Raw genomic sequence first — 15,685 nt, 5'->3', positions numbered from 1 at the left:
CACAGAGCCCGGCTGTCTGGAGGACTGGTAAGGACCACACTGGGCGGCCCTGGCGGGGAGGGGCAGGGGGAGGGGACTGACCTTCTGGAAGTGAGGCATTTGCCAGAGCGAGTCCAGCTTCACAGGCGGCTTGTACTTCCTCAGCTGGCTGCTCCGCGTCTCATAAAGCTTCCCCAGGGTCACCTGCAGGCCCGAGAAATGCAAAGCAGGCTGCTCACCTGGCTGCTCGCCTGACTACCTGGAGAAACCCCGAGCTGCGAAGAGAGCGCTCGAGGGCAGAGGGCTGGGATTCCTGGTGCTGCAGACCCGTGGGTCCCTTTCCTCCCGCACCCAGCCCTTCTCCGAGTTGGGCTTCAGGGTACCTGCCCCATGGCTCTGGCCCTGCCACAGCGCAGTGGACGTGGAGGGGGGACCACGGGATGCTGCGAGCATGTGGTTCCAGGTTCTGGCATGCAGCCGCCTCAAGGGCAGGGACCGTGTCCCAGGCATTCTTGTCATGACCCCGGCGGCTAGCACAGCCCTGGCGGTTAGCAGGGACTCCGCTGCGTTTGAATGGAGGGTGCATGATTCACGGGATTGCTGGCATCCCTCTGAGCAGGTCCTCCCTGGGGCCGCTCTAGGAAGTCACTTGCATTAGCTAATTAAGGGGGGATCGTCTCTGGAGTCTGAAGGTGGGTCGTGGGAGGCTCTGGATCTGGTAGATTTGCGACATTCTGAGTTGCTGTAAGTAGCTGCTAATTAAAAAACACGACTCTCGATTGGGGCTATAAAGCAGCTTGTGGTGGCGAAGCTCCCTCTGAAACTGGTCGTTACCACAGCAAGTTGACTCCTCCTTGAGCCATTAACCAATAAACTAGTCATAGGCTGCTTTTAAAACGTTATTACCATGCTCTGCTCCGTAATGAACTGGAGTCTTGGATTCTACTGACTGTTGGGAAGAGCTGGGAGGGGCCCTGGCTCCCTGCCCTCTGGGGGCTTGGGGACAGCTGGGGTCCCCTGTGCCTCAGTGACTCTCCTGTCCTGTCCCGAGGGCACCAGGATCTCGGGAAAGACTCCTCCACTCCCCAGGTTGGCCCTAGGACATCATGGGTGCTGTCACTGAGCCCTGAGCTTGCCTGTGATCGGCAGAAGTGGGACCTTAATCTCTCCGAGCCTCAGTTTCCCCATCTGAAAATGAAGCAAACTGAGATGATCTGATGAGATCCTAGCCTCATAGGGTGCTCAGGAGGACAAGCGGGAAGACGGGGTACATGCCTAGGCCCCTTCTCAGCAGGGAGTGTGGCAGAGGGACAACAAGGGTTGAGGTTGTTGTAACAACCAGAGACACCAGCGTCATGCTTCTGGTGAAATCTACAAAACGCTCCATGGACCCAAAGCAGCTCTGATTCTGAGATGGTCGGTGGGGATCTCCTGCCACTGATGCCATTAGAATTGGCAGGGTCTGGACATGGCCTGTCCCCGGCTCCACGTCCCCTGGGTGGGCATCTCCTCTCTGAGCTTGATTTCTGTGCCTGGGGAGCAGGGGTCACACATGCCTCCCGGGCTCCTGTGAAGCGTCAATGAGGGGATTCTGTGATGTACGTGAAGCGTTCAGCAGGGGTCCGAGTCATTAGTTTGAAACGAGATGCACTCCTAAAGTTTAATAAAGGTGTTCCCTGTCACACCTCCCCAGAGGTGGGTGTTCTCAGTTCCCTTTGCCTTCTTAGCCTTTCCTTTGTAGCTAGCATGGGGCGCTTTTCTGTGCAGGCCAGGTCAGCTGAGTTTTTGTTTTTTTAAAAATATATATTGATTTCAGAGAGAGGGAGGGAGAGGGGGAGGGAGAGAGACAGAAACATCAATGATGAGAGAGTCATTGATCGGCTGCCTCCTGCACGCCCCCTGCTGGGGGTCGAGCCCGAAACCCAGGCCTGTGCCCTGACCCGGAATCGAACCGCAATCTCCCAGATCCTAAGTCGATGCTCAACTGCTGAGCCACGCGTGGCCAGGCAGGTCAGCTGAGTTTAAAATCTGATTTCCAGATGTGTGAGGTCATGGGGAGGTTTGGTGGGAGGGTCCTCAGGTAGGGGTCAGGAACCGGGCTCGAATCCTGCCTCAGAGGCACACGGGGCCAGTGCATCGGGACCCCGCAGAATCTTCCACTCTTGGGGCTTAAGTAGCGGTTGAATCTCATCATTGCCAAGACCCTCTCTGGCTCTAACTTTCTAAGATGCCTGGTCAGCACAGTAACAGGCAGCCTGACTCCCAGCCACCCCGGGGACAAATGTGCGCAGGGCTCAGTCTCAAAGCTTTGCGGGGCCAGCCCTTCCTGCCCTGCCACCCGGCCACGCAGCCACTTGGGAGCGAGGCTGCCCTTACCTTGTGCTTTTTCTCCAGTTTGATGGCTTTCTGGGCGGCCTTTTGCTCCTGAATCCATAGCTGCTGGTACCGGTGCTGCAGCAGGTCGAACAAGGGGGTGGATGGCCTGCGGGGAGGAAGTCCAGGCGCCGTGAGGCCTTGGAAGGGCCGGGGCACCCTCCCTCAGGCCACCCGCCCCACTGTCCAGGCTGCAGGGCAAGTCCCTCTCCCCAAGGCTGCGAGAGGCTCTCTTCAGCCTTCAAAAGCTGAGGAAGGAGTGGATGCCATGCACTAGTCATTCAGCAAACCTTGGTTGCACACCAACCGAGTGCTGGGTCTGAGAGCGTGACAAAGACGGTCCCCTTCACCGAGTCTGAGATGGGCTCCTTGGAACCCTCTCTTTGACTAGGCCTTGTCCTTGGGCTCCATTCTTGGCCTCCTGAAGCCAGTCTTAGCAAAGAACCCGCGAAGCCAGTCCCCCACCCCTGCCTTTACTGAGGACCCTCTAAGTCAGTTTCGCAAGACTGCCCCCACCCTTGACGGCTCCTCTTAGTAACTGTCCATCCACTGACCCCTGAACTCTGCTCCTGGAACCTTGTGAATATGACTTTATTTGGAAAAAAGTGCTTTTGCAGATAGAGTCAAGTTAAAAATCTCAAGATGGGGTAAGTAATCATGTACATGCCTTTAGGATAGGCCTTAAATCCAATGCCGGGGGTCCTTATAAGAGATGCACAGAAGAGAGACACAGGGAAGGCATGCGAGGACACAGGCAGAGATAGGGGTGGCTCTGTCACCAGCCAAGGAGCGCCTGGGGGCCCAGAAGCCAGAAGGAAAGAGCCAGGAAAAGATCCTCTCCTGGAACCTCCAGGGGGAGGTCAGCCCTGCCGACACTTTGGTTTTAAACTTCTAGTCTCCAGAACTGAGAGAGAATATATTTCCTTTATTTTAAGCCACCAAGTTTGTGGCAGTTTGTTTGGCAGCCCCAGGACACGGAAACACAGGGGTTCCTCAGCACAGACTTTGGGAAACACCAACAGAAACTGCTGTGCGGCTGGGGGGGCTCAGAGCGGGCCCTTTGCTGGGAAACCGCAGAGCCCCTCACAGCCCGAGGAGCCCCAGGGCAGGGGGTCGCACGCTCTCCTTTGTGACCGACCCCTGGGGACCTTGTCAGAGGCGTGCTCCTAGTCGGTGGGTCTGGAGGTGCCTGGCTCAGGACCCCCACTCGGAGATCACAGCCCGACGCCCTGAGCTCCCCGAAGTCCCTGAAGGTGCAGACAGCCTTCTGAGCGGGTGGGCACAGGCATTTGTCTGGGGGGAGGACCCACGGCTTGTCACGTTTTCAGAGGTGCATGTGCCCCCCGGAAGGTTGGGAGCCTCTGATCGTAGCCCGTGACCTTGCTTCACAGACAGGGAGCGAGGAAGTAGAGGCACCGAGAAGAGAAGCCACCCCCAGGTCGTGCAGCTGGGACCTGAGAGCGAGGCCTCGAGCCTGGGGCTTTGCACGGTGGTCCTCAAAGTCTTTGAAATCACTGTCAACACTTAAAAATCGGGGAGTTTCCCGGCGCGGACCTCCCAGGGACTGGCTGACCCCGGCTCTGTGTGAATGGGGGTCCAGCGGCTTTGAAACACCACCTGCTCAGAGGTCTCTTCCCAAAGCCTCCCGCACACATCCACAAACAGGGCTCTTTGTTTTCCTGTCCCTTTACCCCTGTGGCGACTTTTATTACTTAATTATTACACACCCCATGCTCCTGAGCCGCCTAATTTATGGCCATGCTTTCTGATGACACTGGATGTGTAATCTGGCAACATCTACCCCGAGAGGCCTTCGCGGCGGAGAAGCTGCCTTCCCACAGCCCCTGCAGCGACCTCCCGCCGCAGCGACGGCCGGCTGGCCTGACCGGGCCCGCCTGGTGCGAGGATGAGCTCAAAATGGACCCTAGGTTTAAATGTAAAACTAAGGAACTTTTAAAGAAAATGAAGGCGAGAATCTTTGGGCCCCAGGGGTAGGGTAGGTGACAGGTTCTTAGATTTGACCCGAAAAGCATGACCTGCAAGTGGAAAAAAAATAGATAAATTGAACTTTCCCAAAATGAAGAGCTTTCGCTCTGTGAAAGATCCTCTTGAGAGTGAAAGACCAACCACGGCCTGGGAGAAGATATTTGCAAACCACGTATCTGGCAAAAGACTATGGAGAATCTGTAACGAACCCTCAAAACGCAGCAGAAACAAGCCAACGATCCAGTTAGAAAATGGGAGACATTTTACCTAAGAGGATGTGCGGATGGAAAATAAGTGCGTGAAAAACCGCCGGCATCCCTGGCCGCTAGAGAAATGCAGGGCAAGCCCACGGTGACATGTCCCTGCACACCTGTTAGTACGGCCGAAATAAGGAACAGGGACAACACGACACGCTGGCGACGAAGCCGAGAAACGGGCCCTGGCGCACGTTGCCGGAGGGAAGGTAAAGGGAACAGCCGCTCGGAGGGCGGTTTGCGGGCGTCCCGCGCGGGCCCGGCCACTGCTTCTTGCGGGGAATGGGGACTGTGTCCGCACAAAAGCCGGTGACAGATGGTCGTGGCGGCTTATGTGTCATCGCCCCAAACTGGGGACGACCAAGCGTCCCTCAGCGGGCGGGTGGCTGGAAGGGCCTCGGTCACCCGTGCTCCGGGGGACGCAGCCGGAGGAAGCGAACCACTCGGACCGGGCCGGGTGCTGGGCGAGAGGGGCCAGGCCCTGAGGTCACACGCACAGTTCCATGCTCCTGACGTTTGGACATTTCCAGGGACCAGGCCGTGGTGGGGAGAGGGGCCACCAGGGGAAGCGAGAGGGAGACCTTTGAGGCGACAGGACGGTTCCGCGCGGCGATGGTGTTACGCGGACCTGCGCTTGCGATGAAATGCGCGGCGCCGAGCGCGGGACGGGCGCAGGCGGGCGGGGAGCTCGGCCACGCGGCGCCCATGCCCGTTTCTCAGGCCCGATACTGCACCACAGTTCTGCAAGGGCTTATCACGGGGCACGGGTGAGGCGCGCTCGGGCGCTCTGTTCTGCTTTGTAATTCTCTGCGAATCGGAATTTCTTTCAAAGGAAGATATTTTTATTTATTTTTTTAAAAATTATTTATTTTTTAATCCTCGGCTGAGGATGTTTTCCCCATTGCTTTTCAGAGAGAGAGTGGAAGTGGAGAGAGGGAGAGAAGGAGAGAGAGAAACATTGATGAGAGAGACCCACGATCGGTTGCCTCCCAGACGAGCCCTGACCAGGGCTGGGGATGGAGCCTGCAACTGAGGTGCAGGCCCTTGGCCGGAGCTGAACCCTGGACGCTTCGGTCTGGGGGCGACACTCTATCTACCGAGCCAGACCCGCCAGGGCAGGAAGAATTTTAAATGCAATCAAGTATGCCAGAGGAAACCGAGAAAGCTTCCTACTTTGTAGAAAAATATTTAAATTGCTGTCATACAAAGAGGTAATCAGAGAGTATGGAGCCAAAAAATGTAGGGGAAAATGAATACAGGGTATTTTTTTCAAGTGTTATTTTTCTGGACTTTGTGGTTTGCAGTATTTGTCGGCTTACTTAAAATTTTAATTTTTTCGGATTCCCCCCCCCACACACTCTAATTAAGTATTCGGTTTGACGCCTAAACTTGCGTTCATGATTTTGAATTTTTTTCTTAAAGAGAGCCCCAGACTTGAACGGGCTCCACAAGACCAGAGGCTGCCCGCGAGTGCAGGTGAGATTTTTCTTTTAATTATAAGGGAACATTATGTATAACTTTATGCTAATAAATGTGAAAAACCAAAACAAAACGGGCGATTTGTCTGGGAAGATATGAAAGACTCGAGATGGCTGAAGCGCATATTCAACGCTACCAGAGCCATGGGCACCGGGCCCGGGCGTGTCTACACACGGGCTCCCCCGACCTTACTGTGGACAGGATTCCAGGGTTTTCCAGAGCTTTTGCCAAAAGCTTCCCGAATCTTTAATGATCCCCAACCAGGAGAGGAGAGTGTGTATCTATTGGTCAGTCTCGCTTACGGGAGCAAACGGCCGAATACTAACTGACTATTACAGATCAAGTCCGGCTGTGCGTTGTGTTGACAACTGAAGGTCCTGTTGTGACGTCCCTGCCCATCCTGAGCTGGGGGGGGAGGGAGGGGGGACAGGAGGAGTGACCGAGAACAGCCCACTCCCTGCCCCTTCCCGCTGAGCTCGGGGGGTGGGGGGGAACTTTCCTCCCGATGAAGCTGGGAGTTTTGACTGTTACGCTGGACTGGATGTACTAACTAGTGCGCCGAGACGGTCTTTTGTCACTGGAAGGGGCCAGAAACAGCGTGGAGGCCTGAGACGTCCCCTGGGAAAGGGCCGGGAAGAAGCTGGCCCCCAGAGCAGGTTTGAACAGGGCAAGGACACACGGGTCCTCAGGTTCCCCTGCAGCTCCCAGGTTCACAGCGCTGGTCACAGTCGTGAAAGCCATGGTGCGTCTCTGTGAGAAAATACTATATAGCTGCCAGAAAGAGTGCAGTGGTCACACGGGTAACGGCCCAGAAAGGTCTCCGAGACGAGTCAAGTGTAAAAAACCAGGTTGGGAGGGAAAGAGCCAGGCTCGTGCAGGTGCATCCACGCAGGTGTAAACCCACGGAAAGGGACTGGAAGGAAGCCGGCCAACGATGATCGGGTGGGGGGACAGGTCTGGTGGGAGGGGCGAGGGGGCCCTTCCCCTTCCAGTCCACTTACTGGTTTTATGACGCTTTTTCAATTAATAAAGCCAAAAGGAAGGAAGGAAGGAGAGAAAGAAACTTAAGTCTGAAAAGTCGGGGGACTCGCCTGGGGCCACACGGTAAGGACGGTGTAATGGGTCCGGGTCCCCAGATTCAGTGTCACGACTGGAGCCCACCCAGTGCCCCACCCCCACCATGCACAGCCTGGAGGACATCAGACCAGAGCCCTCCCTTTGCTCCACAAGCAGCCCGGGATGGAGGGTGGCAGGCCCTCTGGGCCCGGGGAGGCCCTTGGCTGGCGCCCAGCCCTGCCCGTCCGCCTTGGGGAGTTTAGCATTTCCCGTGTACTTGACTTCTCCGGATGCATCTTTAGGAATCATTTTTTTCTTGTTTTCTTCCACAGCTATTTTTTGCTGCTGCCTTAAAACATGTTCAGTTTTTAAAAAGGTAAATGTAGTTCTTTACAATAAAGAAAGGCATTTTTTCCCACCCCAAAATGAATGATTTTTGCCACAGGCTGAAAGCCCCTGTGGTCTCGGATGCAGCCGTTCTCTGCAGCTTTGTTTAAAGGAGCTGGAGGGGGTTCACACAGAGGATCTTAATTATTTATCCTCACTAAATGAGGTGGGAAAGGTGCGGTGGGGAAGCTGGAGCCCAGAGAGGTCAAATGGCTGGCCCAGGGTCACACAGCACACTCCAGTAGCAAAGCCTGGACTCCCAAACCCTCGGGCTACAGTGTCTGCAGCCAAGAGAATGTGCGACTGATTTCTGCAAAGACTGAAGGGGACAGCGAGCGGGCCGGCTGCAGATAGAGGCCAAACCCACCCAGGAGGCCTGGCCACGCTCATGTAGGACCCTGGACCTTCCCAGACCCTTGCTCTCTGCACTCTGGGGTCACAGGGCATGCGGCAGCCGTAACTATAATCGTCACAGCTCAGGCTTCCTGCCTGCTTCCTCTAGAGACAGATATTAATATACCCATTTCACAGATCAGAAATCTGAGGCCCAGCCAGGCGTGGCTCAGCAGTTGAGCATCGACCTGGGATACAGGAGAACCCGGTTTGATTCCCGGTCAGGGCACATGTCCAGGCTACCAGCTCGATCCCCAGTGGGGGGCGTGTAGGAGGCAGCCTGTCCATGACTCTCACCATTGATGTTTCTCTCTCTCTCTCTCTCTCTCTCTCTCTCTCCCCCTTCCTCTCTCTGAAATCAATAAAGACATATTTTAAAAAGAAAAAAAGAAATCTGAGGCCCGGAGAAGTCCAGTGACTCGCCCAAGACGGCACAGCCAGTGAGTGCCATGTTGCATTTTCATGGGGAGCCGTGGTGGTGAAGGCTGAGCGCCCGCGTAGGGACGGCCATCGGAGCCCAGAGGAGAGAACGGTTTGTTGAGCAAGGTCCTGGGGCGAGGAAAGTCCCCTCTCCGCCTTTTGAAGGGTCCTTGGGGCTGAGCAGAAGACGGCCAGGAGGGGAAGTGAACCAAGGGGCCTCTAGACAGAGGGGTCAGCGCGAACGCAGACGGCACCGGGCCGGGCGGCCTCCTGCCCTGTGCCCGGCAGGGGCAGTTGGGCTGTCCTGTCCTGCAGCCGGCTCCTCTGGACTTCTCCGCAGTGTCCCCTCTACACAGAGGAGCCCCTGCGTCCTGACGCCCTGCTGTCCCGTCCTGGGGGGTCTCCGGCTCTCGCGCTCAGGGTTTCCTCTCTTTCTGAGCACCCCCCTCGGGCACAGCGAGGATCTCGCTGAGGACTTCGACAAATCATGTGCTGATAGCCTGGCAGGAAGGGCTTGGGAAAGTTCCCGCCGGCCTGACATGCCCGCTAACAACAAAACCGTGTCAGAGCTCGGCCCGGAGCCGGAGCCGGGGCTACGGCGAGGCGAGAGCCGCCAGCTCGGGGCGGGCCTGCGAGAAACTTCAAATTAGTTCAACCAAGTCCATCCCGCTGCCTGGCGATTGATACCCCAGACCAGGGGTTGATCGGGATGAAGGGCCGGGCGGGCGCGGGGGGTGGAAACGATCATTTGCAAACATTAGGCTGACACTTTGCGCGCGTGGGGTGAGGGCTGACAGCTCTGATTTGCCCGCGCGGCTCCTCTCCGCCGGGGAGCGCGCTGCGGATTAGAGGGGCCCCTTTCATGGCAGCCGGCCCGGCTCCGCTGCTCATTAAAACTTCGCGGAGCCGCAGAAGTTGGCGGAGGAGAGGACGCGGCAGGAACCTTCTGAGGGGCTCAGGTACACACTGGTTGAAAGGTGTTTGAGGAGGCAGCCTTGGGTCTGACAAACCGGATTTTAGTCTGGCTCTCCGTTCACAGCGGGCTGAAATAATTGGTCATCAGTGACTACTAATTCGGTTTAGTAGCCAGAGGCAATTTTTTTCTTCCCGGAAAATCAATGACAGCACGGAGGCCTGTTCAACGTGATTCCGCTCCAGACGGGCCCCGACTTGACGCTTGATGCTTCCTCCAGTGGAGACAGCTATTTTGTTAAAATGAAATTAAAATCCATCTCTAATACGCCAGCAGTCCCAGAGGGTGGGAGAGGCCGGGTGCCCGCGCGGCCCCGGCTGGCGGAGTGGACAGCGGCCTCTGGGCCGGCCGCCCGCGGCTCCCGGCTGGCGACGTTCACACGCAGAGCCACTGGCTTTGGAGGGGGCTGGAGGGCTGGGCCTCTCAACCAAAACTGAACCCGCGTCGGACACCCAACAGTGGCACCATCTAAGGAGACCCACCCCTCTGCCATCCTCTGGAGGGGTCCCTTCTCCGGCTGTGGCCTGGGGAGGGTGTCCTTGTGTTCTCGGATGGCACCCAGAGGTGCCCTTCAGGACTGGGCTGCCTCCCCTTTGCTTTCTAAGTGGGCTGGCCTGACCGCCAAGTGACTTCAACCGCCATCTACTGAGCACTCCGCCTGTGCCTGACGCCACCCAGCTGTTCTTTCTAACGTGCGACTCTGACTGATGATCCCCACGCGGTACCAAAGCCACTGTTAAATCATTGTTTTGCTCTTTTCGCATTGAAATTTTAATTGCGACCGTGGCAGCTTTCACATGCAGTTGTAAGAAATAAAACGGAGGTCCCCTGACCCCACCCATGGTAACATTCAGCTTCCCCCCATGGTAACATCTTGTGAAGCTAAGGGACAAAGTTGCATCCAGGATATTGACATTGAGACAATCCCCCCGTCTTATTCAGACATCCCCAATCTTACTCTACTAATTTGTGTGTGTGTGTATTTCTTTTTTGTTTTTGTTTTTTAAATATATCTTTATTGATTTCAGAGAGAGGAAAGGAGGGGGAGAGAGAGAGAGACAGAAACATCAATGATGAGAGAGTCATTGATCGGCTGCCCAGCCCACAACCCGGGCATGTGCCCTGACCAGGAATCGAACCCCGATCGCCTGGATCCTAGGTCGATGCTCAACCACTGAGCCACACCCGGCCAGGCATGTGTGTGTATTTCTATGTGATCTCATCACATGTGTAGTTCGAGTACCCAGCACCATCGCAAGACACAGAACAGTCCGTCACCACAGCATCCTCCCGGCCACCCCGCACGCTCTATCCACACCCACCGCCCTCCCACTGCGAGCAGGTGCCAGGGACCCATTACAGGAACCCTGCTAGACAGGAACTGTTGCTATGACACCCTCATTTTGTTGGTAAAGAACCACTGACAGTCCCATTGACATCGAACTATTGATAAAGAGTTAACAAGATGGAGTGACGTGCTCTGCATCCATATCTGCACTGACAGGGCTGCAAACAGCAGCTCTGGGGCATGGCCGGCCTGCACACACGCTTAGTTTGACCTGTAGCATTCTAAAAACTCGTGCTAGCAATGTTTGTTTGTTTTTAAACAGAATGCACATAAAAGTCCAAATATCTGGCTTCCCTCCATGAGGCATTAGATGGCCTGGTGACATGGGGCCCACATTCGCACATGCCCGTAGCTGGCTGGAGCTACCCCCTTAGACCAGGCAGGTGCTCAAGTTTGACACAGTCCCCACCAATCCCTATTGCCTCACACAGGGCTGGTTTCACCCTTTGACCTGCCAGGCCCCTTGCAGGCATGTGAAATTGTAGCCCCGGTTCTATGCCTCTTAAATCACAAAAATACTTGGTGTCTCTCCTTCTTTCCAAGGGTTCAAAGGACTCTACTGATGAGCTCACACCATTTATTCTGACCTAGGAGGTAGTATTAATACCACTTACAGATGGAGAAATGGAGGCCCATGGAGACGTACATGGTGTGCTCACAGTCTCTCAGTACAGGAGCAGGGTAACACTATGTCGAATCTGGAGACTTTGGGCTTCAAGGCCAGTTTCCACCCTCCCACTGCCTTCATCTGTGCCCCTCCAGAAAGAGGGGGGCTGGAGGGTCGGAGGCACAGCGAGCGATGGGAGGAGAGAGAAACTCCCTTCAAGGGTGAAGGGTGACGAGGCCTGAAGGGGAAGCCAGGGCCCAGGAGGCATGTGCCTGGGCCCCGAGACACTCTTAGTGGCCCATGAAAAAATTAAAATTTTTTTTTTTAAATCAGAAGAAAAAAAAATAATCCAGCCTGGATTACAGTCATCTTTATACAAGCACAGCCAAAAGATATTTTTAATTTTTTTTTTTTTTTTTTAACAGAGGAAGGGACTCATGAAGACAAGTGTGCCCAGGGCTCATGGAGTCTGGTTGCAGCCAACTGCCCAGGAGCTGAAACACACAGGGGCTTGGCCAGACTCGGAAGTTGCATTTTAATACCCCTTTCTCCCCCCATTATGCGAAGCCAGAGACTCTCACCCTTGAGGGTGAATGAGAACCACCCAGAGAGCTTATTAGCAGTAGAGGTGCCTGGGCACCACCCTCAGACATCCCGACTCACCGGGCCTCTGAGGGGCCCAGGCATCTGCATTTTACCAAGGGTACCACCCCCACCCCCACGTGGTCCCTGGCACCCCTGGAGGGTGACAGCACTGAGCCTTTCTTATGGAGGACCCTCCAACCCTGCAGCCACCATCACCTGGTCTGGGGTGGGCTGGCCGACAACTTCTGGCCCCAAGGGAGGGCTGTAGCCCTCAGTCCCCCCCTTTTCTTAATTGTCCCTCCTTGGCCCGAGGGCCTGTCTTTTCTAACTAGTCAGGAGGAAGGGGTGGTAATTGAGGCAGCCTCTCTCCCTGGCAGGACTCTTAGAGCTAATTAGAGAGGAGGGCCTCTGGGCTCCTGGTTAGTTTTTAATTGTTTGTGGATCCAACATAAAAGCTAATGACAGAGGAGGGAGGCTTGGTGAGCAGTGCACTCCTGACTTCTAAATTTGTGTGAGGTCATTTGCAATTTGTTATCATTTTTCACAAGGGTGGATTCAATTAGCAGTCCCCGCACCGGCGCCTGCCCGGGGTGGGCGAGGGATGGGCGAGGGATGGGCGGCCAGCTGGGCGGCTTTCAGGGAGCTCCTCGCAGCCTGGAGTGCCTGCCCCGAACCCAGGAGCCTGGGGGCTCTCCTTGTGCACCCCACCCCGTCCCGGCAGGGCCGGCTATGGCCTGAGCCCCTCTGCAGAGGGAAGGCTTGATGGAGCCAAATGGACATCTCTGGGAACGAAATGGCCTCTAGGCCGCTCAGGAATCCACTGCGCCCGGGACCCTGGCACCCGGGGAAAGGGCGAGTAGCAGATCGGTCATCCCTGCGGGCAGGTGCCGGGCATCCAGGCAAGAAGCGGAGCACCTAGCAGAAGCCGCCGAGGGCCCGCTTCAGCCCGGCAACTCCGCTGTGGCTGTTGACCCCGGGGGACCCTGCACACCTGGGGAGGTCATGGGGCAAAGGGGAAGCACCGTACCCCAGCAACGGGAGATGTGACACCCACGGTGGGAGATGCGATGGCCTGCCAGGGTGACATTTGCAAACGGGGGTAGTGAAAAAAGCAAGTTGCCAGCCCTGGGCTGTTTGCTCAGTGGTTAGAGCATCCGCCCATGGACCCAAGGGTTGTGGGTTGGATTCCCAGTCAAGGGCACGTTGTACCTCGGTTGCAGGTTTCCAGGTCAGGGCGTGTGTGGGAGCCAACCAATGGGTGTGTCTCCCTCTCTCTCCCCTCCCTCTCCCCTCCCCTCCACTCTCTCTAAGGAAATCAATGGAAAAATATCCTCAGGTAAGAATTTTTTTAAAAAAAGCAAGTCGCCACGCAAAGTGATTTATACGGGTATGAAACCACACTAAATAATAGACATTATTTAAGGACACGTCACGCAGGGGCTGGCAAGGATGTGAAGACCCAGGAACCTGGATGGGAAGCATGGCTGTTCCCACCTCGGGATGGGCCCCAGGAGCAGAGGGAAGGGTGCGGGGCTGGGGGGGAGGGGCTTCAGGCTGTGTTTGTTATATTTTATCTCTTCAATAATTTTACAGAAAAGGATCTGAAGCAAACCCGAGTGGTGGGTTCAGGGACCTCGTTACGGAGCTTCTGGACCTGAAACACAGAAGAGAGGATCGCAACACTGCTCCTGGGGAAAGCGCTCACACCCGTCAGCCCCTCGCCGATCACCACGCGACTGGTTGCACACCACTCTCCTTTTCTTCACGAAAATATGGTGGGCATCACGTAACAAGGACCCGGGGCAGCCATTGTAACATAATAATTCTAAAGATAGTTTTTGCAACACTGAGTGGTTCCTAAAATGCAGGGCTTCCTGAGTTTGTGTTAAGATGCTTTGGTGATTGCAGTGGGGTGAATTGGTGGGTGCCCCCCCCAAAAAAAAGATATGCCCTCTTCCTAACACCCAGAACCTGTGAATGTGACCTTCCTTGGAAAAGGGCTTGTAGGAGATGTGATTAACTTAAGGGCCTTGAGGCCGGATCACCCTGGATGATCTGGGTGAGCCCTAAACCCAATGAGAAGTGTCCTAATAAGAGGCAGGAGAGGAGAGGCCACGTGGCCACAGAGCAGCGATGGGAGTGATGCGGCCATAAGCCAAGGAGTGCCAGGAGGTGCCAGAAACGGAACAGGCAGGCATGGTTCTCCCCTAGAGCCTTTGGACGGAGTGTGGCCCCGTGACACCTGGATTTGGGACTTCTGGGGTTCACGCAATGAGAGAATGAATTTCTGTGGTCTTAAAGCCACACAGTTTGTGATAATTTGTTACAGAGGCCCCAGGAAACAAACAGCTGAAGCTCAGCACCCTAAAGCCCGTGCCCTGGAAAGAGCTGGTCATCCCATGTGCTTGGCATTAGAGTTTTGTCTGTTTCCAACATTGGGGATGGATTGCAATCAAGTTCTCTATTCTTCCTCAAGCAGTCAGGCCACATGCATTTATTGAGCACCTACTGTATTCCGGGGCCAGGGATGCAGCAGTAAACAAAGTCTCTCTGCGCCCTCTCTCCCGCCCTCTCCGGCGTTTTTTCCATTTGCTGCCTGTTTCACTTTGTGTCTTATTTCCTCTCTGTATCCCAAACACCTGGCATAATGCCCAGCACCGGTGGGCACTAGATGAACACGCAGCATAGATGGAGAGAAGAAATGTGGCCATGTGGTTGTGGACAACGTCTCTGGGCCTCGGTTTCCCCATCTGTAAAATGGGGATGAGAGACTTGCTGCCTAGAGGGCCGTGTTGCGGGTCCCGCGAGCAGGTGTGACTGGAGCTCCGCGACTTGCCCCACGGGAGCTGGAGAGACGGAAGCTGGAGTCGTTACTAGCGCCGGGCGCCGGTTCGGGCGGCAGGGCCTGCTCCTGAGCGGGACTCTTCTGCTCTCTGGCCGGTGGGTGTGGCGGCAGGACCTGGGTGGTGGGTCCCGCTCCAGGCCTGCTCTTCACGCGGTGCCCGGGCGCCTGGCTGGCTCCAGCAGCACCAGCTCCTCTGTGTCCCGTGTCACAGGAGCTACCGTGTCCCCGGAGGGGCAGAACCAGCCGCACCCCAGCGGCCCCTCTGTGGAGACAGGCTGTGCAGGTGAGGAGGGGGCGGCGGGGCCCAGCCCCGGGAAATTCAGAGGCGAGCGGAGCCCGTGCTGGGCTGGGAGGCCCGAGGGGAGCGGGAGGGGAGCGGCTGGGGCTCGTTAGCGCCGACCCGGCACCCGCAGCTCCTGATGGATGGTGGGGCCCGCGCGGGCCGGCCCTGGGGAGCAGCGGGCCTATCCATTACGGGGCCATCAGCGCCTCCCAGCTCCCCTGCTCCCAGGGCCTCGGCCCGGGCCGGGAATAAATCTCTGTCTGGGCGCAGGAGCGTGAAGGAAGCAAGCCTAACATGAAAAATGGCTCCTCCCTGCCTCAGGCAACAAAGCTTCGCTGGGGGCAGGAGCGAGCCGGAGCCGGGGAGCTGGGGAGCTGGGAGGGGTCCCAGGGCGCCTGGGCTGCAGGCAGGGAAGGGGGGAGGCTGCGGCCCTCAGGCCACACCTGTCCCCAGCTGCTCGTCTCTGCCTGGGCTTCTTTTAACAAGCGCCCTCCAGATCCGGCCCCTGGAAGCAGCTGGGTCTGAGGAGACAGGTCTCTGTTGGACCCAGTTTGGGGTGTCCCAGGCCCAGCCGGGCAGTGATGCGTGGGTCTGGGGTGTCAGCTGATACCTCCACCTCCTGTGAGAATCTGCTCTGGCCACTGAGTGCCAAGGTCCTGGAGTGAACTGCCTGGACCTGAGTCTCTGCGTTTCCACCTGTGACCTCTTGCTAAGGGG

The 15,685-nt window shown here is 56.4% G+C and overlaps 1 protein-coding gene across 1 annotated transcript in view; it reads right to left on the bottom strand.

The window, feature by feature from the left end:
* The window catches only part of CFAP77 (cilia and flagella associated protein 77), a 93,520-nt gene that overhangs the window by 19,664 nt on the left and 58,171 nt on the right, over positions 1 to 15,685 (bottom strand). Inside the window, exons 4-5 of the mRNA XM_081152306.1 lie at positions 2,356 to 2,461; positions 82 to 183 (exon numbers count right to left, since the gene is read on the bottom strand). Of these exons, the coding sequence (XP_081008432.1) occupies positions 82 to 183; positions 2,356 to 2,461 (208 nt within the window). The remainder of the gene's footprint in view (positions 1 to 81; positions 184 to 2,355; positions 2,462 to 15,685) is intronic.

The sequence above is a fragment of the Miniopterus schreibersii genome (assembly GCF_964146895.1).
Source record: "Miniopterus schreibersii genome assembly, chromosome: 11".
Taxonomy (NCBI): domain Eukaryota; kingdom Metazoa; phylum Chordata; class Mammalia; order Chiroptera; family Miniopteridae; genus Miniopterus; species Miniopterus schreibersii.
The sequence above is the reverse complement of the archived record's forward strand: the minus strand, read 5'-3'. Positions and strand labels throughout refer to the sequence as shown.